The following is a 19,197-nucleotide window of genomic DNA, read 5'->3' as shown; positions in this document are numbered from 1 at the left end:
GAAGAATGCGAGCCCCATGTTTCTGACAGTGCCATGCCTTCACTCCTGGGCTCATAGGGCCATTGGGTGTCTTTAGCAAGGCAAGTAACACACAAAGGGATGTGCTGATTCCAAAGTAAGTGCATCTAATGTGAGCAAGACTGTGAGTGAACAGAAGATTGAGTTGCTATCAGCATTTCACAGGGAGTAGAGGTGTCATAATTAAACCATTTCCTTGTAACTTGAAGACTTTGGGAGTTCCCTGCACAGCTGCCTGTAGACAGGCGATTTCCACATGCAGCTCCATATCAGACCCTCTCTAAATCTCTGCAGTGTCTCCCTTTTTTCCCCACCACTGTTGTGCTTACAGCAGGGGGATGCTGGCACAGAGAAGGGATGTGCTTCTGCCCAGGCATAGTGTGTGTGCCGTTTTCCTCTGCAGGGAAACTCCTTTGCCAGTTAATCACATCCTCTGGAGCTTGGCTTTTCCCCTTCCTGCCCAGCCCATGACCACAACCTGGCCGCTGAGGCACCACGCCTGGAGCTCACGCCCAGCCGCTTTGGATAGGAGAGCGCTGTGGGCTGAGCTGGTGGGAGAGGCAAGCTCCCCGCTGGCAGCAGCTGTGCTTCCAGGAGCAGATCCCAAAGTGCTGCTGCCACACCCGCAGAGAGACTGGGATGCAGCAGTGCTTGGTGACTCAGACGTGTCAGCCCTGGGCTGGGTCACATTGGCTCTTCCCCTTGCTCACGGTTTTGTCCTTTCGAAGAGGAAGCATTCATAATTATTTCAAGTGGCAGAACCTCGCTGAATTTTTAGGTTACCGTGCTTGGGAGGATGTATGTTATTTCCTTTTTCTCTTTTTTACTATTTTTTCTTAGAGTTCAAATTCAACTCAAGTTTGTCCTTTTCTGTGCTAAACATGGTTGTGTATTGTAATGATGTGTAAAATATGTGCACTTTTTGTATTTTTAGAAATTCAGAGTTTGGGACTTGAGGTCTGAGCAGGTTTCTAACCCAGACTGTCCTGTTGCTCTTTCTAAAACACCGGCTGAATTGCAAAGAGACTTAAGTAACTTAAATCCAGCACAGCTGCCACAGTAAACAGTTTTCTTCAGAAACAATCCCGGTCAGTGCATCAAAGGAAATCCCTAACCTCATTGTCCCTTTCCTCCATAGGTCCACCTTCCATTTGCTGTAGTTGGTAGCACTGAAGAAGTGAAGATTGGAAACAAGATGGCAAAAGCCAGGCAGTACCCCTGGGGTGTTGTCCAGGGTATGTACCAGAAGCACAGATAAGTCCTTGTCATCTTGTCTCATTCTAAGGAAAGGTATATTGATCTCTGGGTGCCCCTAATCAAAATCTGTCTTGAGAAAGTGAGATCACCACTCTAAGGCTTCTCCTTAAAAACAGGGCTTTGTGACCTGGAGATGGATGGGATTCAGTCTGGCCACTTGCTTTAGGGAAGAACAGGGTAACTCTACTAGGAAATGTTAAATAACTGATTTCTCAAATGAAAACATAAATTGTCCTCTCTTCTGTGTGCTTTTTTGCCAGTAATGAAGCAAGAGCAATGGGGAAGATATGAGCAACTGAATGGTTTGGACTTTGTACACAATGCAGAATAAAAGCATACAGCTGGGCAGGGTGGGGAGGGGGGTTCTAGGGAGGGGAGCAGATGCTGTGCCCTACTAGCTTCCTTCAAGAAGGAGCAGAACCAATCCAGTACTGACTTCTTGGTATGTCTTGTCCTGGTATTCTAATACATGGATGCGCAGCTTAAGTATGAAATACCTCATAGAGTCAACTGAGAGCAGAGTTTAGCTCAGGTTGTTTGAAGCCCAGACTGTCCCAAAGCTCCCTAAGATAGAGCTGGCCCTCACTTTCCCAATTGGTGCTGGAAATTAGAGGGTTGAGACCATGCTGGTCTGTTGGTGGTTTTAGCTGCATATCCAACTGGAGAATGGCCCAGTGAGCTGCAGGGGAGCATCCACAGAACAATTCTGCAAAACTCACCCCATTTTTTCTTCAGTAACACAAGCTGAGGCAGCCTTGGATTTATTGTCTATGGCTGTGTGTGCCAGAGGGTAATTCTGGGAATAGCTGACAGTTAGGAAAGAAGCTCTGTTTGGTAAGTCTTCTACTTGACATGTATCCTGCTGGGTTCTTGCTGTTCCCAGGAACTAAGAGCAGATAGTCTAAGAGATTTATCTGGGTACCAGAGGGACTTTGAAGATCTAGCCCTAAATTGTCCCTTTCCAGTGAGACAGCTGCTCTGATCTCTGACGAGGAGCAGCTGGAGTTCTCTGCTGAGTCCCCAAGGGCATGCTACAGAGCTAGCAGCAGAACCGCTTGCTGCTTGCTGTTGGATCCTAAAAAGAGAACTTCCATCCCTTGTTTTTCAGAATACTCAAACTATTTGCTGCTCTGAAACCATATGCAGCTCTCTGGTCGCAGACCCCTTGGAGTCTGAGCTGCTTGCTTTGCCAGGAGCTGAGGGGGGCATGCTTGACCCTGTTGTGCATAGAAATGGTTATGAGAGCCCACATTCTTCTGTACTTGTGAGCTGCCACGCTCTCAATCCCAGAAGCAGAGGTGTAGGGCTTCTCTCTAAGGTCAGCTGCCACTGAAAAAGCATCTCTGGTGGGATATTCTCATATTCTTGCTTTCCCCAAAGCCACAAGTTGAGACTTTCTGGCTGCCTGCCATGACTCTGTTGGTGACTTGCAGTTAGAGTGGGTTTGAGTGGGAAGCACAATTCCATGTGGAAAGGGATCATATCATCACCTTGCTAGTGAAGAAATGCATGTGGAACCAAAGAAAGGACAAGGATGAGAGGTAATGGCTATAAGTTGCACCAGGGGATGTTTGGGTTGAATATTAGGAAGGATTTCTTCTCAAAAGGATGGGTAATGCATTGGTACAGGTTGCCCTGGGAGGAGGCACTGTCCCTGGAGGTACTGAAGAGATGCAGAGATGTGGTACTGACGGACGTGATGTAGTGGGCACGGTGGGAATGGTTCAACAGTTGGATGAGATGATTTTAGAGGTCTCTTCCAACGTTAATAATTCTATGATTCCAAGGAAACCTGGCTGCTGGATTTAATGTTCTCTCTGTGGATGGCCTGTCTTTGCAGTTGAAAATGAAAATCACTGTGACTTTGTGAAGCTGCGGGAGATGTTGATCCGAGTGAACATGGAGGACTTGAGAGAGCAGACACACACACGACACTACGAGCTGTACAGGCGCTGCAAGCTAGAAGAAATGGGATTCAAGGACACAGATCCAGACAGCAAACCTTTCAGGTAGGCAGGTGTAAATCAGTTCTTGTACAGCCAGAGAGCTGGGAGGTCTTGGGGTTCCCAGTGTTTGCACTGACCAGAGGAGGAGTAGCCGTGGTCAGTAGGAGCAGCTGAGATCCGAAGTGTGACTGGGGAGTAGAACTTTGCACAGTGCAGTCCTGCTCTCATGGCCTAGGATTTGTGCTGGAGAAACACAGGAAAAGCTTGAGTGGTTGACAAAGCCAATTCTTGCCTTAATATTTTGAAAATGTCTGCAACCACACAGAAGGGCTATACATGCTTTCTAGAGCCTGCAAGATGTCAGCAGGATGCTTGAAGGCAATGTGTTTTGAGAGTAGGATGTGACTAATTTCAGATCAAGTTGCATCCTATGAATTTAGGAGGAAGAAGTATATGACCACAGATCTATCTGCACTGTTGCTTAAGTTTTACCAGCTTTCTTTGCACCCTTTGAGCTCCCTTTGCTTAGCTGCATCAAATGCAAGTGATAGCCAGCAATTTACAAGACCTTTCAGTCTATTTCCTACCTGCTGTTGGTCAGCCAGTATTGAGAAGCTTTGAAAAAAAAATGATTTCTAAACACTCCTTTTAGAAGTGGGAATCAGTTTCTCACCGATCTTCATAAGCTGATGTTTGAAACTGTCTGCTGCTCTGCAGGGCAGAGAGGCTGCAGTGATGCAGAGCCTCCCAAGAGGATTGTTTCTGTTTCCTGATTTCATTGTGTTCTCAGCAATGTGGAAGTGGGCAAGTTTTTGTAAGACACAGTAAGAGAGTTGGAGGTGGTCAGCAATCAGGGCTTGTAGGCACACCTGGTTAGGAACAGTTAACCTCAGTTAACATTCTTGGTGAGTTGTCATTTTCAAGCTAGAAAAAGCTCTTTTGGGGATTGCAAAGCTGATCTTTCTCAGCTTTGCTGTTGCTTTCCTAAAACCCTATGAACTGTCCAGTCTTCAGCAATGCTTACGTTCATCTTTCTGCTGGCAGCATCCTTCCAGCTTTCCGGAGAGCTGGGTGAGTCTGTTGAACCAAATACTTGTTAATTGCTTTGGAAATTCCTCCTGATGCTTTTTTCCCTGGGAGAAGGGCAAGTTTTGAGATGTTCAGGTGATATTTTAATGGCCCCTTTCCTCCTCTAATGCAGACACAACTTTCTAGCTGCCAGTTCACTTGGCCAACAGTTAGGGCCAGGTGCAGTAGCTGCATTTTGGCTGTATCCTTTCTGTGATGAATGTGATTCATGCATTGAGATATGAACTGATTACCGAAGGGGAGATCCTGGATAAATGTTCTTGTTGACTCTTCTGGAGTTTTCCCACAGCTAGTCCAAGGTGTGGTGTGAAGACAGAACCATGGTCTGATGTTTTAGGTTTGTTTTATTGCTAGATACGGTTTATACTGCACTGACAGCTTTGTTGGTTGGAAGCCCAAGTCATTATCCAGGGATGACAGCTGTGTGGGAATTTGGGAGCAAATGTTTGTTTTCTTCCTCTGTTTCCTGTGCCTCCCCACTTTTTTCCCAATAATTGCACCCACTGCCTTAGCAGCATCCCACGCTCCTCTGCCCCAAGGGAGAGCAGTCAGATTACACATGCATCTTTGCATTGACATCAGTTTGTCTCTGTAATGCACATGCATATCAGGAGGTGACATGCCAGTATCTGAGATGGTAGCCATGCAGATCACCACAGACAGATGTGATTTGTCTCTGATGTTCACTAGGGAAAAGCTAGGTCCATGCTGTTGCTGGAAAGCAGCAGAGTGTGACTTGTGCCACAGCACTGAGTTTGCTTTGGTTAGGGGTTTGATTTGTGGCTTGCTGAGATTATGCAGTTGCGTTTCTTCTGTCGTGGAGAAATTGTGCTGAAATCAGTCAAGCCCAGTTCTGTTACGAAGCCCAAGTGTGAAGCTTTATTGGATTTCCTTTCTGGAGAGCAATGGCTTAAGATGGGCTCAGCCCGTCCCTTCCAGGAATCTAAGGAATTTCCATTACTTCCTGTGCACGAGGCCTCTTTTGACCAAGCTATAAGTAGAAAGGAAATGAAAATGTACAGAATTTCTCCATCTGGTACGTGCTAGTTCAGAGCAGTTCGCTCTGGCTGCTTCCTCCCCCTCTCCAATAAACAAACAAAACCCGTGAACCTAAGCTGTTTGACTGAGGCCAGCGTATATTTGAAATGAGGAAAACAGCATCTTTGGTTCTCTCTGTTCTTCTTGAGACTGGTGATCAAAAGCATGCCTTTGCCCTGTGTCTGGGTGCTGGGAGCTGCGGGGACAACTGCTCTTCAGACAGTTTGCACTGGAGAGCCCTTCATAAACCTCAGGGGAATCTGGGCAGTTACCCAGCCAACTAATGGTGATGAGTAGGCAGTTGCAAATAGGAAGCTGGCAAAGCATTTACAAGGTGGGGTGTGTTTGGGAAATCCAGATACTCTTGGAACGTATGTTTGTGCACTTAAAAAGCAAATTCCCCTGTCATCTTTGTGAGAAGCTGTAGGATTCCCAGTTGATTTGAACTGTTATTCCCTTGGGACTATAAGAATTTTTTTCGAATGCAGCCTGGAGTTACTGGGCTAGTTTCTCTGTGAACTTGGCTTCAATATATATGTAGCTTCAATATGGAATTTGGTTTTCCAGCCTGAGATTAATGGCAAGTTTTTAAGAAGAAAGCTGGGTTAAGCACTGAACCTGGTGGGCTCCTTGCGAGCCTTTCCCTTCTTGCACATCGCCTGGCATTGCATTTTTGGAAATGAGCTTTGCAAAAAGTTGTTGGCAGTGCAGGATACAGTTAGCAGTGTGGAGAGCTTTCCAGTTCAGTCCATAAGGCTCTGCTGCTCCCTAGGATAGCGTGTCACTAATTGCTGATCCTGTTTTTGCAAATTGAACAGTAAAGACCAATCAGCACTCAGGGTTTTCTTGTGCTAGATCCTTCAGAAGGGTTTATGAATTGAGGTTTTATTGTCCAGTCAGAGAATTAAGTCCAAGAATGAATTTTAGGAAGACTTCAATTCAAATGTCCAGATCTCTATCTGCTGCGAATGGAGTGATTCTTAATTCAGCCAAGAAACCAAAGGTGCCTCCTGCGCTGCTCTCACATGAAAAGATTTTTGTGATTTTACAGTAAGTGGTTTTCATTCAGTATGTGAGAAGCTGCTGTGGTTGCTCCAGGGTGGGTAGTGCTGTGCAAGAAAGCTCTGGGCAGTCTCTCCTGAGTTTTTTTTAGGACCGAATCAAAGCACCCATTGGTTAACAGTGCTAAGCCCAAGACTTCTGTCTTTGTGTCTAGTTTTGTTCCCCAGCTCATAGAAAAAATAACAAAATTACAGCCATAAGCTAGGAAAGATAAAACCTAGGCATTAATGGGATGAAGACATCCCACTGGCCCAGCAGTTAGTGTGTTCCTTAGGTTCATGCATGCAATGAATGTCTCTGATTGCAGTGGAGTTTTCATTTAAAAAAGAGAGTTTCAGAAAAGCTTGTGGGGAAATAGTTATCATTCCCACACTATCGTGGTGGCAGAAATATCCAAACCCATTTAAGGAATAAAATGAAAAGGAATTTGGCATCTAGAGCTCCTACAAGGCTCTGAAAATCTCAGAGGTGCGTGGACAATATATTTGGTGTCCCAATACATGCTGTGGTACCTCAGTGGTGGGGAAATAAAGGAATACAAGGAAGTGGAGGAGGAATAAAGGTATGAAAGAATCCAGTGGTGTGGTAATTCAGTGTAGGAACGATGTCTCTCATTTGCAGAAGCTTTGTTCTTCCTTGACAGTTAGAGGAGATACAGAGGTCCCCAGGGTGGCTTTATCTAAATAAAGCTCCTGGTCTGAATCCATTAGTAAAAAGTAGTGAAAATTAATTTTGCTTTGTGTCAATGTCCTGCTTAATGAGCTACATAAAGCCAGGTTTTGCTCTGTGATATGCCTGTCTCTGCTCCATAAACCTTACACTTCCAGTGAGATTCAGGACAAAGAGTGTGAGAAGTGAGGACGCATGAATCAAGCATGTATTGAGGCGTGCGAGCATCAGGGATTGCTGTAGGTGATTCCACAGTGACTGCTTATTTTGAAGGACAGACATCCTGACTGTTAAGCGGCTTACAGGATCCTTAAGTGTGCTCATTTTTACTTGCTAGTTTGACCCCCTGACCAATGCTGCCATCTAGGAAGCTAGGATTGGTTTTGGTGGAGGCATTCATGCTGTTCTTGCGAGTCAGGGACCTCTGGTGATGTTTTGTGGAAATATGATGAAACTCATGACTCTGCATGAAACGTGGTTCTGACTTGGTTGTTGTTGTGTTGTTTTTTTTTCTGTGTTTTTGCAGTCTCCAGGAGACTTATGAAGCAAAGAGGAATGAATTCCTGGGTGAACTACAGAAGAAGGAGGATGAAATGAGGCAGATGTTCGTCATGAGAGTGAAGGAAAAGGAAGCAGAATTGAAAGAAGCTGAGAAAGATGTGAGTATATTGTAACTCAAAGGATGTTGTGTGAGGGTTTGAGCTGGGCTTTTTCCAAGAGAGTCCTAAGAACTCAGTCACCTTGATTCTAACATCAAGCCTGAAAAGCACCTTGCCTGTCATAAAGAGTTTCAGGGAACAGATGTGGACTCAGCCCTGCCACGGACTTGTGGTGTGACCCCATCACATCGTCGATCACACATCTGCCTCAGGGAGGGGCAGAGAAAGCCCCAGAAAAGGTTATCACCTTGGCTGACTGTGTTTTCTTGCTTTGCACAAGCAAAGAGAGAGTCTGGTAGGTACGAAACGGCGAAGAGCAAAGCACGAGGTTTGGAAATGTACTTGTTGAGTTCCTGCAAAAACTTAAGTCTCGCTGTCTGTGCTTGTGTTAATTGTAGAGCTTTTCTCAGAAGGGCTGATGTACTTGGAGGACAGATCAGTGACTTGTTATCAGTGCAGGGAGATGCCCAGTGCTGATGGAACTGCTTTAGGCATCATTTTCTGTAACTGGAGTAAAACATTCTCCTTTTCTCTTCTAATTTGTTGTTTCTGTCCTGGCAGCTTCATGAAAAGTTTGATCATCTAAAGAGGACTCACCAAGAGGAGAAGAAGAAAGTGGAAGATAAAAAGAAGGAGCTTGAGGAAGAGCTGAACAACTTTCAAAAGAAGAAGGCGGCAGCTCAGCTATTACAGTCACAGGCTCAGCAGGCAGGTTCTCAACAAACCAAGAAAGACAAGGACAAGAAAAAGTAAGCGGATGTCATCCACATCCTTTGTAGGGCTTATTACAGTTTGGGGGGGTTGTTTTTTTTCTTTCTTGCTGCATGTCTGTATTTGCTTTTTCCCATTACCAGACTGGAAACTGGGCTTTTATCAGACTGGTCAAATAAAATATTTTTTCTAAAGGGTGGGCAGGGATACGATCTTAATTTTTCTCTGGAGGAGTATCTTCAAATCTTGCCAAAATCTGACCAGAATGGGAGAGCAATCAAATGGTGGAGACCTGTGATCTGCCCAGCATCTTCTGGAACAGCTCTGGGATGTTCTGGCTGCAGATTCATCTGTCTGAGCCAAAAGTAAAAAGGGGTCTCTAGCTATCCTTCCTCTCACCCAACAGTAGTCCCCAGTTCCCATTCTTAAGGTTATAGTTATAAGTAGAAGTAGATCAGAAACCAAAACCACCATGTTATTTTTATGTGGAAATCTTAGTGCCAAAAGCGAATATTTGGAAGCTTGCTTTAGAGTCAAGAAGTTTTTCTTAGCAATTGCTATGGTACCATAACTGCAGGTAAATGGCATTTGTACTTGTATTGAGTTGACATAATAAGCTGCAAAACGCTCGTACGTTTTAATAAACACAATAGCACTGTTTTCTACTATTTTATATTTGTATGCTAGGAATATGATTCTCTACCCTCCAGTGCTCTGAGATTTTAGTTACGTCAGTAGTAACCAAGTATATCTGTGGACAGTCACTTGGGAAGCAGTTTTTTAAGATGTGTTCAGTTTGGACCTAACTCTGCTTCCATTGAAACTGGAAGAACATTGCCATTGATTTGGGCTCAGGGTTAAGTCCTTGCAGAGCTCTTCTGAAAACCTCTCGTTTGATCCAAATAGGTTTAATCTCCTTCTTGCGGCCTACGCTTGGAGCTGGCTATGTTTAGCTTGCTGGTAGTGCAAGAGACTTGTAGTCATGACTTGCTACTGGCTACTTCACTATCCTTTTAAGAACAGAAGGTCCACTTAGATACTGCGTGCATAGTGAAGCCAGGCAGACACTGCAGAGGTGAAGCTGACTGTGCACAGCTTGTTTGCATAGTGTAGTGAGAGAGATTACTGTAACAGTGGCTACTTTGAAGCCTCCTGTTGTTACTTCCATCCATTTTTTCCAGTACCCAGTAAGAAGATGCTCATGTGAGTCTTTTCTGGGTCATCTGCGATAATGGCAATAGTTGATAACTGCAATCACGAAAGCTGCAAAAGTGGTAAAATAGCCAGTCTCTCTGGGAAATGCTTTTTTCAATCCACACACAAAAATGACAGTTTCATGCAACGCAGTGCATTTCTTAAGTTGATTCTGGCAGAGTAAGCTACTCTATTAACACTAGGTTGTCACTGTTAAAAGAACTGAAATGCTGATAGGAATGTGGTACAGACTCTTCTGTCTCCTTTGCTAACTTCAGCTAGCTCTGAGCTGACTTATAGTACGGGCTGTGAGGGTCTGTGGTATTGCATATATACCGGTATATTTTTATATTTTGGGAAGTCATGCAGATGCTTACTGCACATCCCATCTCCACAGCTGGGTCAGTGGCTGTCATTCATCACTCCTGCCCCTGGCTTTCCACAGGGAAGTGGGGAGGATCTGGGGCTAGTTCCTCTTCTGATGTAAATTGTTGTAGCTCCTATGGAGCTGTGCTGCTTTACGCAAACTGAGAACTTGGCCTTTGGCACCCACTGAAAGGGCAACTGTGTGCTGCATGCTCTGCTTGGCTAAAGGAATCATTACAGCCTGATCGGTGCTATGCCAAAGTGTAGAAGTGAGAAATGTCTGGCAGCTGACATCCCACTCCATGAGAATGCCTGCAAACAGGGCAGGCTGAAACACCAGGTGCAGTAGCTGCTTCAGCGGTTCTGTAGTGTCTGAATTACTAACAGAGGCTTTAAAGGGAAATGCTGATGCGTTTCCTTGTAGCACATCCTGGTTTTTCTAAAGGCTTTAAATTTCTCTTGGCACTCCGATGAAAAGCCGTGGATTGTATAGGTAAGGCTCTCAACCCCCTGTGCTGCCATGGGCTGTGGTGGTGCTTGTGTGGCTGCCAGAGGAAACCTGTGCCATGCACAATAGCCTCCCAGCCAGAAATTCACAGGAATACTTCTTTCCCAAGATGGGATCTGTTTTCTTCAGCTTGGACAACAGAGACTCTCCACTGTGCTGTACAAGCTGAAGGGAAGGCTCAGCACCAAGGCTGCTGCTGGCACAAGTCCATGAGGTAGACATCTTGGCTGTATCTGCAGGAACAAGCTGTCTTCTACCTGATTTTTTTCTACTCCACTTCTTAGAATCCTGTATAGATTTATGATTTTTCCATCTTAAATTATTGCAGTTCCGTCCTGATGACAGAGCTGCACAGGACAGCACATCTATGTGCTTCAACCCCTTGAGTCAGTGTAGCACAGACACATACTCCAAGACTTCCTTAAGTCTGAGATTAAGCATGCTGCCATAATTTTGGGATGGGATTGTGCTTCAAACCCACACAATCTGAAGCTGGTTCCTGCCAGTGGGTTTGGCAAAACCTTTCGAAAACAAGAGCAGCAAATGGCCTTTTGGTTCTTCCTGTTTGGTAGATCACCATTTGCAGGCCTCAGTGTCATTGGGTTACTTGCTCATCCTTAACTTGCCTAGGAGCCAGGACCATCTGTTTGGGCTCTGTTTCTGCCAGATACTTCTGAAATCCAGATGGAAAAACTAAGTTCCAGCTTCATTTCAATATAATAATTTCCAGTCTAGTGTTGACTCTCTAGGTGTTATGGTCCATGCTTATTCCCAGAGCAATCCCTTAAGTATAGTGTACATGTCATGGCCTGGCCCAGCACTCTGTTAAAAGGATTTAATGATGTCTAAAGAATCTGAATTGGTCTTGAAAACCAATTCTGGGGGACCTCGTGGTGCTCAGCTCTGAGATATCTGCATTTCAGAAAAGTCTGGCACAGCTTTCTACAAGAGTGCCCATGTTCAAGTAACCCAGACTGAACATCTCCAGTCGTGTCCTGCCACCACACATCTCCTGAAAATGTGTAGTTTAAAGGCACCAGCTACATACACCTGTAACCCTGGATAACTTTGGTGGTTGAATGTTCAGTAGTTCTTCCCTGTTGGATTTATTTTTTACTTGTGCTTGTCACATAGGCTAGAGTAGAGCTCAGTCTTGAGATTCAATTTCTTTTTAATTCCATAATCCATCTGCATGCCCACCCACCACAATGGGTTGCTGGTGTCCTAGTGTCAGCTCTCCCAGCTTTTCTTGATTTTGGTGGTTTTGATTTTTTTATTTTTTTTCATTTTGGGTTCTGTTATTGCTAACTTTTTGTTTTTGTTTTTGTTTTTTGTTCTTTTTTTTTTTTAACTTGCAGTGCAAGCTTCACATAAAGCCTGTCAAGCCAAGGATGTTCCTGCATTCATCTGCTTTTGCAGTAATGTTTCTGCCATCTGTTTTTTCTTTTTTTTTTTTTTTCATTTTTAACCTGAATAACTATTAACTCATCTAATAACGTAGTGGGAACAAAAAGGAAGAAGGGTTGCGTGCAGGACTTTGTGCAGCAGGAAACTGAGGGGGGAGGAAGGGAGGGAAACAAATGATACTACGCGTTTTTCTGGTCCATACCAGCAATAGAAAATCACTCTTGGCTCAGGTCTGAACTGAGTCAGGGCTGGAGTTTAGTTCTACCTGTATCCCTTCAGTAGCTAATGTGTTAGAGCAAAATAAGCCCTGCTGTTGGGGTGGGATAAGGGGAGGGGGGTATCTGTGTGTAGATAACAAAAGTTTAACTGACCTTGCATGCTATTACATTTGCATGATTTTTTATTTTTTTAAATTAGCTGCTGTTTTTGTTGTCTGACTGGATAACATTAGTTGGGCTGGGTTTGTTACCATGTGCTGGCATATTTTTACAGCCACCTTTTCAGGTCAGCGTAGCAGCTCCTTGCTGAATGTAGTGGTGGGAACTGAGCGGTGCTGCAGGTACCTGGAAAAAGGACCTCTTTTCATGCTTTCCATGCATTGCTTGACATTGAAACCCAACTTAAAAGAGTGCTGGGTTCTTAGACTATTAGCAAGAAATAGCAGCCCCTAAGGAATCAAATGCCCAGGCAAGAGAAGGCGTACCCTTCCACATCCCCCTGCTGCCTTTGGGAGTGTTCCTGCGTACACATAAATACAGACCCTGTAGTTGCAGGATCCAGGTTTCCATGCTGAGACAATGCTGTTTTGCCAACCAAATAGTGGTTAATGTGAAAGGTGGGAATTTGGGTCCTCATCTCTGGAGCTGCACACTCCAGAGCAGAAAACATGCCAATTCCGAAACGTTGATGGATGACTGCCCCATTGCCTGAAAAGCATTAGAAAGTTAATGCCTCCAACCCCGGGGAGCTTTGCACAACAGCTAACAGCCTGAGAGAAAGGCTTTCTCCAGACAGATTCATGTTGAGGAGGGGCCAGAGGTTTGTCACTACCTGCAAGTGACTCAAGATTCTTGCAGGGATGGAGAGCAGCCGAGCAGGGAGATGTGACATACAAACAAGACACCTCTAGCATAACCAGGCCTCACTCTGTGGCCAGCATGGTGTGAAATCGGTCTGCTTAATGTCTATTTTCTATGCCATTGCTTTTTGGACAGAATCTTTCCCTTCCTACCCAAGAAGTGGCGAGCCATGCTTACACTTTGACTGCTGGATTTCTTTCTCTTCTGCTGATGTACTGCCAGCATTTCCTCTGCTCCTAGCTAGGTAGTCTCCTCTTTCTTTCTTTAAAGCACTCCTAAAAATAACTCTCTCCACCTGAGTCTCACGCACTGCAGTTCATTGCTTGCTTCTGGGATGGAATTTCTTGCCTCTCTAAATGTTCAAATTGTCACTTTTTTCTGAAACAAGTCAGAATCACATTTTTTGGAGAGTTGGCTGACAAAACGTGTTTGGGAGTTGACTTTAATTGTTGTTTTTTTTTAAATCCATGCTTTTTAACCCTTACCACTTAAACATGGCTTTGGGAAGAGGAAATACAAATGCAGCCTCGTGAACATGCAGCAAAAATTGTAGATGAGTAAGCTGGGAATAAAAGTCATTGTCTTTTCTTTTGATCACACCTCCTGGTCTTATCAACCATGATGTGCTTCCATCAGGTTAAACATGTTTCTTAGGGAGCTATTTAGAAAAACAAAACTATGATTCTTCTGGCTTCTGGCAAATTCAAGTTTAAAATCTTGAGTTATCAAGGGAGAAATCTGTTTGCTGGCACGAGCTATTTAGTCACATCACACACTCCTGTCTCAAGCCTGAATGCTCGTGGCAGTGTGCTTTGCTTCAGCTGTCTCTGTGCACGTCCTCTCTTTAATTACCAGTGCTTTGTGCCAAGTAGAAAACTTAATTTTACCATTTATTTGTCCTGCTTCATTTGACAGCCTTTCCAAGGGATGTTGGCAGGGGAAGTCAGCTGAGTCTGGCAGTTTTTGTTGTTTTTGTTTTTAAAAAGAAAGCTGTGGCCAAATGCATTAACATCTTTTTGATTGGGTTTCTTCCTCCAGTGAGAAGCAGGCTGTTCTGGGGAAACTGGGCTTAAACCATAACCTTGCTAAAGTGAAAGGTATTGTTTTGTTTTCTCTGCCCAAGGAGATGTTAAAATCTTTTTCTCCTCAGTCCCCCAGGCCATGTTTAGCTGGTTATTGCTGCACTTCTTTCTTTTCTTTACTTGCGCCTTTTTTCACAGTAGTCCCTGGTTCTGCATGGAGTAAGCGATGCTTTCAGTCTAGCTGGATATGCTTTCACCTTGCATGTAAGTACAGTAGTAAGAGATGCACCTTTCCACTCACTGCTGATATGGGCAAACCAGTTGTGTTTTTCTGGGGTCTTCCTTTAAGTCCACTTACTTACAAGTGGCGTTGTTGAAAACCATGTAAAAACTTTCTGTAATAATCTGCTTTTGCTGAGATTTTGAAGGAAAAAAAAAGCCATAGGGAACATAACAAACATAACATCCAGCTGCTGTTGAATGTCTGAAGTTACCCTGCATGGCTCTGTGGGTCTGCTGGTGACAGTGGGGACAGCAGCATGGTTGTGTTGCTCATGAGGCATTGCAAATGTCAGCGTGGTGAAGAAATGATGATCGGTAGCTGCTAACGCTGCACGTCCCTGACACTGATATAAACACAGGAATAGTATGGATGAGCAGGAAAGCGTAGGGGCATTTGTATTTCTGGGATGATGGTGTTCCCCATGCAGGGAATGAACCCCAGAGATGAGAAGGAAACACAAGGCAGGCCACCAAGAGGGCTGTGATGGCTCTGCAGAGGTGGGCACACGTATGCCCGGTAGGGCGGGGGTTACCTTTTGGGTAACCTACCCCACACTTCTCTGTGGCCCCAAAACCACCGTACTTGTTGCACTGCGGTGTGTGTGCTTTTGACAGCTTGAAACCCCATCAAGGAGATTTGTATCTCGGTGTCTCTCTCTAAGCATGCCCTTACCTAACATGAGCAGTGTTTCTGTGGGTAGTTCTCATCCCGCTTCTCCTGAGGTGTCCGAGTGCGGATGGAAATGTCTTTTTGTGTATGCCACACCAGGTGTGTCCATCTGAAACCAGCTACCACTCGCCCTCTGAGAAGTCAGCAGTGCACACTTGACTCTCTGCAAGGGCCCTGGCTGCATTTGCTGCATGCCAGATCCACGTCACTCTTGTTAGCATGGGACAATACGATATGAAGGGTTTTTTAATTAACGGAAAATAAAGCTGTGAACAGCAGTAGAAATATTGTATTTGTATACATTTTTAATATTCTGATTGCCTTAAACTATAGATGTAGAACTTTATTACCTTGCTATTTGAAAATAACCCATGTTTGTTACTAAATAATTGTGTAACCTACATACAGTGTTAATGCAAATTATATGTATGCATCTGTTAGATATTGTCACTTTATTTGATGTTAAAATATTTTTTTTTTAATTACAAATTGAATAATAACCTGGTAGCATAAGCTCAGTTCTTTCTTGTATGTGCTTTAGGCTGCGTCCACAAGCAGTGCCAGCACTCGAAGTGGGGAGAGGAAATATATTTTTACCCAAACGCTTTGGTCTTTGAGTTGCCTTTGTGAGCTGGCTTTGCCGCTGCCGTCGCGGTGTGACGGGAGGGCTGAGGCAGTGCAGGTGCCTGGCGGGCTGTGCCGTGCTGTCACACTGTCTCCATACACTTGTGTTGGTGTCTGTCAGTCGCTGCCTGTGGCCGTCCCGAGCGCTGTGTGTGCTCAGGCCTCTGCTGCTGCTGCGGTGCCGTTGGGTTTGGATGACACCTCCCCAGCACGCTCCCTTCCTTCATGTTTTAAAATGCCGTCCCTCCTTTTCTTTTGTCTCTCACCTTCTGTCTTCCATTTCGATTCTGAACTTCTGTTTCTTTCTCTCTTTCTCTCTGTAGCTTCTTCTTTCTGTAAACGCCATTTGCCACAGCCCTGTGCTCTCCCAGCAGACAGCGGGCGCCGGAGGAGCCCATGGGCCCCCGCCGGGAGAAACCATCTCATTCCTCCATCTCGTCCACCCTCCTCTCCTCCCTTTTGTTTCCCTCCTGTGCATCTTGAGGGCGCGTGGTGCTGTGTGTCTGTGCTGGCCGTCTGCACAACCGAGCCTGCCAAATGTGACCGAGGTAATAACGACACGAGGGGAGAGCTTGGCCATGATATGCAATATTGCACTGCGATCTCTTCCCCTCTCCCCATTTTTTTCCCTTTTGCCACAACGTGCTGCTGGCAATGAAGAGACTGGCGGACTGGCTGGTGGTGTCTGTGTAGCCAGAGGGCTCCTCGCTGCCTCTGAATCTGGAGCTGGGACATCACAGCCTCGTCACAAGTGTGTCCCATGCTCCTCTGATGTGATGAAAATGTGTCCACAGACTCAGGTGCCTCCTTGGTTTTGATACGGAGCTGCGAGAAGCAGAGGTGGCTGCTGTTGTGTACTGCTGCACTGATGGATCTGTCCTGGACACTCAAGGCTTTGTTATTTTCTGGCTGTACAAGCTTCTCTTGTACGATTGAGCCGCACCGACTTCTGCTTGGATTAATGGCTTCGTTTTGTGCTTATGAAGCCTAATTAGTAATGATTTATTTTTTTTCCAACCATGAACATGGGGTACTTGTTTACTTCAGCTAAAGGCTCAAAAAGTGCCAAAGAGTTGTTCATAGGTTAGAAGGAAGCCTCTAAGCCTGGTGTGCAGTGACCTCTAGCTGCTCTGCTGCGGGTAGAAGGAGGCAGCCTGAGCCCCTTCCAATGTTTCCTGGAGTCACGGAGTCATGCACTTTAACTAAATACTGATGGTTTCTTCTCATCTGCACACCTCAATCAAAGAATTAACCCCCTTTACTCTGCCATGGATGGGTACTGCTGAATGTTTTCCTCTTCCCATCAGTGTGTGGAGCACGAGCTGCCAGGGGTTAGCTGGAGCCAGCCGCCTGTTTCCCAGAAGCACAATGTTTTCCAGCTCTGCTCAGCAATGGGGGCTGAAGCTCCTTCCACACGGGTGCCTGTTTTTCTCAAGTGGTTAAAAAACCCTACAGACTGTTTATCCTGAAAACAACCAAGTAACTTCGTAGTTACCATCTGAAAGATTATTAAATATTGGCCTTGTGTGTATGCAGTAGAAACTGTTATTTTAAATTTTTGGTGAGGGCTTCTCCGGTGGTAGCAGTCTGGCCTGTGAGACCCCGGAGCAGTGCTGCAGCCCTTCTCTTGAAATAGAGTCCCTGGCTTCTTATCATGCAGTCTATTCTCGTGGGTGGGCACAGAGCTGTCTGGCTGAGCCCTGCTCTACGTCAGCTCACAAGTGCCTTTATTTTGCAGTTCCTGGAGTTGTGCTGTGCTGATGCCTTGAGTCCTGCATGCAGCTCTGGCCCTCGTGTCTCCAGAAGGACACAGTGGAGGTAGCGAATGGCACTGCAGTGCTAAATGGGATGGAGCAGCAGCCTGCCCGGTGAGACTGCTATTGGGAGAAGGAAAAGCTGAGATGAGAGTGAGCGTTGGTTCTGTGGTGAGCTGAAGGTTGCAGCCCATGTCCTCTAGAGGTCCCTTCCAGCCCTAATTTTTCTTTAAGTCTGTGTTACAGTGTAAGCCCGCTGCACGGGGCTGGTGGTAGTTCCTACCTGCTGGTAACCAAATCGACAGGACCAGAGGCAGGGGTGTGCTCAGGGAAGGAGGAGGGAATCTGCTCTAACCATTGTGACTGATTTTCCTGGGGAGCAACTATGAACTTCCAGGTGTTGTCCAGGCTTAAGGACGTAAACAGTATCAGCAGGAGGTTAAAAAAAAAGTAGTATGTTAACAGAGAATAGAGCTGTAAGGAATCCTAAGGGATTGAACAAATTAAAGCCTCTGCCATCCTTAACCCGATGGATACTGTTTGTATCCCTTGTGTGTGGACATGGGGCAGGAGCTGAGCTGGGAGCTTTCAGGCTTTGCTGTGCTTCCTCCCTCACACCCAGGTGTTACAGGTAGAGGTGTCAGCCAGGGAGGGGATGGCAGTGTGAAACTGTGCTGCTGGACAGCCCAGTGCTCATTTGTCGATTGGTATCACCGAATGTCCCCAGCGGAGCTGGAAAGCAGCCTCACCCACAAGAGTCAGCAAGTGCCTGACATTCTCAGGTCTTCCAAGCAGACACTTTGGGGCACAAAGGGAGAATGAGGTGTTGCAGCGTAGTGGTTGCACAGCATGCAAAGGTGAGCTGGCATTATTGCTACAGATCGTGCTTGGAACAATTGGCAGTGCTCTGCTGACACAGGGATGTGGTGGTTGTACACTTAGGGTGTTGACATGAGTGTTTTAGGTTGGATGTTAGGAAACATTTCTTCTCAGAAAGAGTGGTGATGCAGTGGCAAAGGCTGCTCAGGGAGGTGGTGCAGTTACCATCCCTGGGGGTGTTCAGGGACCACAGAGATGTGTCACTGAGGGACGTGCTCAGTGGGCATGGTGAGGATGGGCTGGGGTTGGACTGGATGTTCTTAGAGGTCTTTTCCAACCTTCGTGATTCTATGATTCTGTGTTTTGGGACATGCAACGCTTTTATCCCAGTGGTGTTGAGGGAGATCAGGCAGCCTGTGGTTTCCAACTGTTTTTTCCTTCCTGCTGGCTATTCCCATGAGCCATATTCTCTGCCCCAGCTGCTCTGGAGCCCTGCTTGAGCAGGCAGACCTTGTACTAAGCACGCTAGGCAGTATACATACTGTGCTGGACTGGGGTGCTCTGAAGACTGTGAGGGCTCACCAGCATCAGGGAATTACCTCTCATGTGCCTGCAGAGCTGGGTACATGCATTTGGGTCATGGATTTGTAAAGTTAATCTTCCTGGTAGCTGTGTTGGTTCTCCTTAGCAGTGCTGGTCAGGCTCCTGTCTGTACCAAGATACTTCTGGCACAAAAAAAGTTTGCAATCACAAAGTGTGGGTTTTATTTTCAGAAGTGCCATGGGCCTGCAGGCCAGCCAGGCAGCAGCCCACCAGCAGGACTGCATAGGCAGGTCTGCCAGCCCAGGGCAGGTATCGGCTGTCCAAACTGCACGCTGTATCAGTGGTTGCCTGTATCCAAGTGAAAGACAATTGGTATGGCTTTGTGCTCAGCACCAGCAGAGCAGGGTGTCTCCCTCTGAAATATATTAAGGCAATTGGGGGCTGGGGAAGTGTTATGTTTGTTACACAGGGCAGGCACTG

General features: G+C 45.8%; 1 protein-coding gene across 3 annotated transcripts in view; it reads left to right on the top strand.

Annotated features, from left to right (window-relative positions):
• Positions 1 to 15,955, top strand: part of SEPTIN11 (septin 11) — a 47,915-nt gene extending 31,960 nt beyond the window's left edge. The window contains exons 5-9 of one of the 3 annotated variants that reach the window (XM_090139076.1): positions 1,157 to 1,253; positions 3,116 to 3,284; positions 7,606 to 7,738; positions 8,300 to 8,487; positions 15,925 to 15,955. In XM_090139076.1, the coding sequence (XP_089995202.1) occupies positions 1,157 to 1,253; positions 3,116 to 3,284; positions 7,606 to 7,738; positions 8,300 to 8,487; positions 15,925 to 15,940 (603 nt within the window). In that variant the 3' untranslated portion in view covers positions 15,941 to 15,955. Of the gene's footprint in view, positions 1 to 1,156; positions 1,254 to 3,115; positions 3,285 to 7,605; positions 7,739 to 8,299; positions 9,110 to 11,875; positions 15,478 to 15,924 lie in introns of those variants that run through there. The other 2 variants (XM_031596759.2, XM_090139077.1) reach the window with 2 other exon arrangements.
• The last annotated feature ends 3,242 nt before the right edge of the window (positions 15,956 to 19,197 follow it).

Source organism: Phasianus colchicus, chromosome 4, assembly GCF_987193195.1.
Source record: "Phasianus colchicus chromosome 4, bPhaCol1.hap1.1, whole genome shotgun sequence".
Taxonomy (NCBI): domain Eukaryota; kingdom Metazoa; phylum Chordata; class Aves; order Galliformes; family Phasianidae; genus Phasianus; species Phasianus colchicus.
Note: the sequence above shows the minus strand (reverse complement) of the source record. Positions and strands in the feature narration are given on the sequence as shown.